This window comes from Nelumbo nucifera, chromosome 2, assembly GCF_055504915.1.
Source record: "Nelumbo nucifera cultivar China Antique chromosome 2, China Antique-T2T, whole genome shotgun sequence".
Taxonomy (NCBI): domain Eukaryota; kingdom Viridiplantae; phylum Streptophyta; class Magnoliopsida; order Proteales; family Nelumbonaceae; genus Nelumbo; species Nelumbo nucifera.
Window position 1 is genome coordinate 98,974,876 of NC_142650.1, and position 7,346 is coordinate 98,982,221.

General features: G+C 38.0%; 1 protein-coding gene across 2 annotated transcripts; it reads right to left on the reverse strand.

The window, feature by feature from the left end:
* Positions 1-237: 237 nt before the first annotated feature.
* On the reverse strand, positions 238-7,081 carry LOC104606274 (uncharacterized). 2 transcript variants are annotated; one of them, XM_019199276.2, is made up of 3 exons: positions 6,849-7,081; positions 4,921-5,229; positions 238-1,252 (listed from the first exon to the last, which is right to left on the reverse strand). In XM_019199276.2, exons 1-3 carry the CDS (start codon positions 6,956-6,958, stop codon positions 1,204-1,206), a joined length of 468 nt encoding a protein of 155 aa, XP_019054821.1. In that variant the 5' UTR covers positions 6,959-7,081; the 3' UTR covers positions 238-1,203. The 2 variants fall into 2 exon arrangements, with proteins under 2 accessions (XP_019054821.1, XP_010269678.1); XM_010271376.3 differs by having other exon boundaries at positions 238-1,161; positions 6,849-7,076.
* Positions 7,082-7,346: the final 265 nt, after the last annotated feature.

Sequence of the window (7,346 nt, forward strand, 5' to 3'; positions counted from 1 at the left end):
CAAGCATGTTCTAAACTCTGAAGGAGGCATTGCAATTTGCGAGTATACCTACTGTGAGCATTAGACATGCAAACCGCCAAACCCAGTTTAACCCATCTTGAGCCAGAATCTACTTAATCAATCTAGCCCGATGACCAACCCAGATTATCAAGCAGTTATACAGAAGTACAGAAACTAGTGGTTGATAGTTGCCACCTGGTTATAAGAAGATTCTATAAACTATTTCATATAAATTCATTTCCATTCAAAAGAGGTTATCAGTCTCAAATTCAAAATATCTCTGTCTTCCTCAAATTACAGACCTAGAACTAAGGTTCAAAATATCATTACATATTGGCCTGTATCGGCCGATACATATCATTCCGGGACCCTTCCGATACGCCCCTACAGTGGGTGAAGGGATCCTAAACCGATTCCCCTGAATCAGTTTTAAAAATAAAATAAAATAAAAATACAAATATCGAAACGCCCAATGCACCTCTACCGGCATATTGATATTTTGAACCTTACCTAACAGGAACTACAGCAGCCCGATCCCTCTTTGGAGGGTACATAATAGTGTAATACAGCCCATACAGGGGTCCGGCCACTTTTCTATCTTCCCCAACCCATCCCTCCTCAGGCCTTCAGAGACCCGACCGTTGGCGTCATGTTTATTGGCTTCCACCTACCAGAGAAATAGGGCCACGAATATACCCAATCACACACGGTCTGAGCCATTTTCAAGTTTGGAGCAACATGGAGTGAGACATTTTCGTCATTTGCGATGAGTAACCACCATTCCCAAAGTTTGGTAACCAAACTAGCTTTGTAAATTACTGAGCTTCCATGACCCAAAAACAAAAGCACCCAAGCTCCCCACGCTGTATCAAATGTTATGAACAGAAAAATGGGCTGATTTCATTTTCTATTTTGTCGCCAAAGATCCCAAAACAACTGAAAAGTTGTTAACTGAGAAAAAAATATAAACGAACATATTTTACAAATTCAAGACTTTTTTTCTGAACAAGATGCTTGTTGGGTGTTAGTTCCAGATGATAACAGTAAATATCACATCTCAGCAAATGCCAGTGAATCTTGATTCTAGAGAACTAGAGAGAGGTGGACTCGGGATGTCTTTTTACAAACAGCTTGCCAATGTCTTCTGTTACAGTGTTGCTCCTGCCAAAAGCCCAACCCAACATCATCAGGTATCGTATCTCTTTACTTCAGAAATATCTTATAGAGATTTTGAAAGAACAAAATCTGATTGCTGCAAAAGAAATTACCTAGATTTTGACCGATTAGCAAAATGTAAAAATTAGCAAATGTAAGAACTAGAAACTCAAGCAGAAATCAAGCCTCAATCAATCAACTTAAAAAAAAATCCCTTTTTCAATATGTTATGCCCCATATCAGGCGTATCATATCATATCAGGAGCATAGTTGTCAAGCCGACTAGGCGACAAGGCACCCTTTAAGCCTTGCCTAATCACCAAACAGTTTTGTACTATGTATTATAAAATACTTTTTTATTCTTTATTTTTTGACATTATAATTATAAAATAGGCACTATTAAACTAAAATATTCATTTTGTGTGTTTGTATACTAATTTCTTTTTATTATTTTCTTATTTGTTAAGGTTTAATCAATATAAACATTGCTAAATGCTATATTAAACCCCCAAAGACTTTAAAACCTGAAGAACTTAAAATTGTCTAATCAACACATTTTCTACTACATACTTTCTAATCAACACATTTTCTTTTCTTCTTTTCCTATAACAAAAATAAGGGTTCAGCCCCAATGTTTTTTGAATTTTCTTTTCCTTCTTTTTCTTCTCATGAATATGTTGTTTTTACATACTTTAACATGAACTCTATACTTTTCTTATGAAAATTATGAATAATTCTTAAGGAAATATGGTTATGGTACCTAGGGAACTACCCTAGGATCTATGTTTTCTACATAAAAAAAAAAATCCATCGCCTAGGCATCCTAGGTGCCCGCCTAGGCAACAAGGCGCCCCCTGCCGCCTAGCCTCGCCTTGGCACCTTGAAAACTATGATCAGGAGGTCACCAATATGACTTTTTTAAGGCTTTTCCAGAATCTCCCATTTTTAAATGTTGAATAATGGTTAAACTGCCCCCTTGTGAAAATCTGAAATTAAAAAAATTTAAAAAAAAGTTCTTGATAGTATCGAAGCACCCAATATGCATGTTTGTGCATATTGGGTGTATTGATACTTTGAACCATGTTTCTAGGCACCTGACCATACTCAATGCAAGGTTAGTTTTGTTTTGTGTGCACGCAATGAAGATTAGACTAGGACTGGTTAATTACAGAATATATTTATCTAGTTGACAATTGAAAATAAGACAAATTATGCAGATGATTACCAACAACATCTAATGACTCATATAAGTAAAATGTCATAGGCTCTCCTCCACTTTTAAAAGGCAAACAACACCTTATAATGGACAGGGATGTCAAAATGCTAATAGAAGGCATGCTTTGCAAAAGCAATACATATTATTATTATCCTTTTTTCCACACAAGAAAGCCTCTGAGAAAAAACCAACATCAAAATGAAGACAAAGCTGAACTTTGATGGGTGCAGCATGGGTATCCAGGTAATTCAGGTATAGAAGGGTCTTCAGAAACCATTATAGGTGTACACTAGCAGAATACTTAGGACCTATGGGATTTAAGAGCCAACATTACTTGCTATTTTACAAGGGCTGCAGTTGGGCATACTAAAGCAACTAAGAAACAGTGTTGGAAGGGGCCTCCAAAGTAATAAAGGATGGCTGCTTGATGAAGATCGAGGAACATGGCAGTATTAACATACATTGAGGGAGATAAAGCAATTGGGAAGGGTTAGGGTGGTATCCTTTGAATTGGTGCTTAGATCCTGGCTGATTTCCTAGCAAAACAAGGGGTAAACAGAGATCATTTGTTTTGGGGTGCAATCAATTAATATTGTACGCAAACTGAAAAAGTGAAAAGTATGGGCTGGTCAGATTAGCTACTGCAAGCTCAACAAAGGATCCTATTGTAAATAGAACTATTTTATTTACATCAACAAAATTTCTTAGGTCATTAATAGGAAAAAAAAAAGAAACACAAAAAGGAAAACAGCAAATGGAGACAAAGGGCTGAAAACTGATAGCTTGATTGGGTAAACAAGGGTGTCATGTTATACCAGTGACAGATACTTTGCACAAAATTATCCTTGTTAAGGCAAAATGGTAATTCCATCGGAGGTTTGGTTTGTTCAATTGGTAAAGTTGTGTAGTTCTTCATTGGCTTGGGATTGGTTCACACGTTCACCTTCCCCACACCTATCCCAACTTTTCTTAAAAACTTATTTACCTTTCAAAAAAAAAATATCCTCTTAACATTGTGGTGTTAAGAATATTCCTTCTTAACATTGTGGTGTGAAATGCCTTCTATTGAAAACATCCCCCAGTAAGGAAGGCTTCCTCTATCCAAACCGTTTAACCTTGTGGTATGTGGAAAAAAAAAAGAAACAAAGTGCCTTCTATTGAAAACATAACCCCCCCTATCTCTCTCTCTCTTTCTCATAAATAATGACACCCACTCACCCACCAGTAAGGAGGGCTTCCTCTACCCAAACCATTTATGAAAGAGTTCTAAGGAAGCTTTCAGTTGTTTTTAAGGCTTCACCAACCCCTGATGGTCCGGCTTCTTATTGGAAACCTGTTTATACAGGAGGCCCATTTGAGGTTCAATGGAAGCTTCTTGTGAACCCTCCGTTTCTATGGTTGGGGGCTATCAGCTATATTTCAGATAGGGTGGAATATATCATTTGGGTTTTAGGTAGTCCAACAGGTTAGACCAACTCTGTAGAGGTAGAGATAATTGTTCTTCTTCTAAGTTTTAGTGGTCTACCTAAGCTGAACCTCATTTTTTCTTGTTGAAATTGATTGTGTTATTTTATGTTTGGAAGATGTCCATGGAAACTATCACATGCAAATGAGATAAGACTTCTTTGGTTCCTACATTATAATTTTGAGATGGATTCCTACAGATGACTGCATTTAGACCTGGCAAAAAGTTGACCCAACCTGTGAATCCAACCCGACCTGACCCGAAAAAATTGGGTTGGGTCATGGGTCAACCCGTTGACCCGATTGTCAAGTTTAATTGGGATTATTTATGCATTGTTAGAAGTTTCCACTCTTTAATTTTTTCTATTTAGTCTTTACTTTTTATTGTTTACTCTTTAAATTGTTAAATATTCAAGTTTTTTATTTTATATTTGGAATTTTAAGGTTAATTCTTTTAATTTTGACATTTTCATGTAATTTTTCTTTATTTTTTTAAATTTCAATTATTTTTTGGGGTGACCCGAATTGACCCGTGGGTCAACCCTAACCCGAACATTTACGGTTAGGGTCTAGCATTTGACAACCCAACCCGTAATCAACCCGACCCAAAATCAACCCAAAGTACCTTGACCCAACCCGAACCCGACCCACCCAACCCAATTGCCAGGTCTAATTGCATTGTTGATAGATCCAACATCATGAAAGTTGAGATGTGTACAGCAAGTACGCTTTGTTGATGTAAAGCTTGGAGAGATTTGTGATGCGCTTGTTGTTTTTGCCTTGTCTTTTTTTTTTTTACCAATTTCCTTGGAAAATGATACTCAATAGGATATTGAAAGCCAGGGTGATGGTTCCTTGAAGATTCCTTCTTATCCTTGCAATGGTTCCAAGGAAATTATTCATTTTACATGCAATCAAACAGCCTAAAAGTCAATTATTCATGTGTACTTGTTCATATTTTATGTTTTCTTTCATATTGGACACTTAGCAAGCTCATGTTTGGCTGGACAAAGTAAGAAATTTGACTACATATTGTGAAGTCTACCTAACTCCATTTTATGGAATTCATGCAAGTAAAAGCTAACCTTCCATGAAGTTGTGGTGGGACTAGAAGCCCACCTACAGTGTCTGGCACACTTTTTGAGTAACGCAGGTTCCCTCTAGGAATTTTACTCCGGGGATATGAGGAAGCAGGTCCATTTGATTCTCTCTTTCTTGATGCACTTTCCGCCATTGCAGCTGCAACCCTAGATGTGTGGTCACTGCCACTTATTTGATGAGATGAGAAAATAGGTGAATTGAGAAGGAGTGAAGCATCTGGAAGCTTCTCAATTGGAGGTGCAGGTAAATTTGAGGCACCATCTAGCTTCTGAAATGATGAAGATATCAAGCCCCTGCAAACACAAAATATTCAGTGAAGCACTAGGTTTTCATCTGACTAAACTCGATTTAACTGCATATCGTGCATAAAAGACCCACAGCTTTCTAGGACTCGTTGTAAACAATGAAAGCCCTGGTTCTCAATGTGTGGAAGCTAGGTATGATCTCCAGTTCTTCCAAAGCTGAAATATATTTATTAATTTCACATGAACATACAGAATAATCACATGGGAGAGAGTTATCGTTATACAAAAAACCCTCTCTTCCCGTTATCTGGAAATCCCAGCAGCAATTACATTAAGGTTCTATGGATCAATATATTACAAGATAAAGAGTGTAGTTATTTCTTTAATCTCATTCAAAAAACCCTCTCTGCCCATGTTTTGCCTACAAATTATGGTGCTAGCTGAGCTATCTTCAATGACGAGAGATTGGTATTTGATCTGCTTTATCATCCTTACACCATTGAGGAGAACTTAACCTTATGGAATCTGCATCTCCAGACTCCCAGCCCAGAATTCCAGTTGTAATCCAGCATCTCATATGAAGTTCTTTGATTCTTCCAGAAACTGGAGTAGTTATGAAAGGAAGTAATATAAATACGGCTACTTTACTGGAAAGATATACGTCCTACAATTTAAGCAGAAATTTTATCTGCTTCGAAAAACTTTGGTTCATCTTATTCTTAAAAAATGCCACGAGCAAGGTAGAGTTCCAGATAGGGTACCCCCCTCAACTGCAAATTGCAGTACTGTACTGCTCTCTAATTGAATCTAGTATTTTGCTTATAATTGCAGTGACTGGCTGGGTAGAGCATCCTTAAACCAGTTCTATAGTCGGGTGGTACTTCTAAGAAGTGGAAAGCTCTAAACTCCACTCTAACGCAAATATGTTCCTCAGCAATTCCAGATATGAACATTTTGTCGCTTCAAATGTTCAAATCAAGTCTTATATGTAAGGCCAAAGGGCCGAGTAGGTAGCTCCAGTGATGAAATGCATTCATGCATAATACGGTTTTCACGTAAGCATGAGACCTTTCTTTCTTTACTATATGATACTCTTCAGTCTTCACTATTACTGGTTTGCACCTTATCTAATTTTGAGCATTTAAGCTTATGTTTTTATCTCCATTTAGTCATTAGAACTTCTTCTTCGCCTTAACATGCAATCTCTACACCAATCTTCTTCATCCACTCTATTTTAGCCAGAATGCCCTAATTGCAAAACCCATACAATTGAAACTGAATGCTCGCTTCTAACCCTTCCCATTTCTCTCTGTTTATGGAAAGACCATGCAATCCAGCTTCAGAATCTACCAAGTCCAAGCAAAGTTACCTACATCACATTTTAATCCATGTATCATCGTTGATTCAAGTAATGCATACGAAATGAACAGAAAATATTTGCCTAATATCGAAGCCAGCGAACCGAAGAAAAAACAATCAAAACCCTAAGCCCCAGAGTCTTCATAAGTTTTTTTACAAAAGAAAATAAAAAAAATAAACAAAGATAAGGACCAGAAGAAGAAGAAGAAGAAGAAGAAAAAGCCAGAATCCAAATTCTCTACTTTGCTTCACAAACTGAATCAGAAGGGAAACACTGCGAAAATTAATGAGGGAAGGAAGAAAATTACGGGTTATGAGAACCAGGAGCTGAAGGCAGAAGGCTGTCCTGTCGATCTGTCAACTCTTCTTTGACTTCGGCCTCGTCTTCTGAGGAAGAAGCATAATCAACCAGAGACATCCTCCCTCTTTGCCTCCAGCAGACTCGCTCGATCGCTGCTCGCTTGCTCGCTGTCGCTGAATTGCGTCGCACCCAACCCAAGGCCAACTTAGAATGTTCGTAGCCAAACTGGAATCAACCTTTAACCCGAGTGGCCCATCGAATCTTTATGGCGGTTTTCCGGTTTCTCATCATCTTCAAATCGGCCATGTTCAGTGGCCACCCGTGGTGGTCCAACCGGTGAATCAACCTACTGGCGTATGGACATATATACAATTATACATGTAACATGATTTGCCCATTTGTATGAACATTCGGCGCTGTTAGTTTTCTGTGTAAATCCGCGGCCCTCTTATCGTGTCGTGCCGTATCGGCCCATAAACCTAAAACTTACAGTTCGTATAGTCCT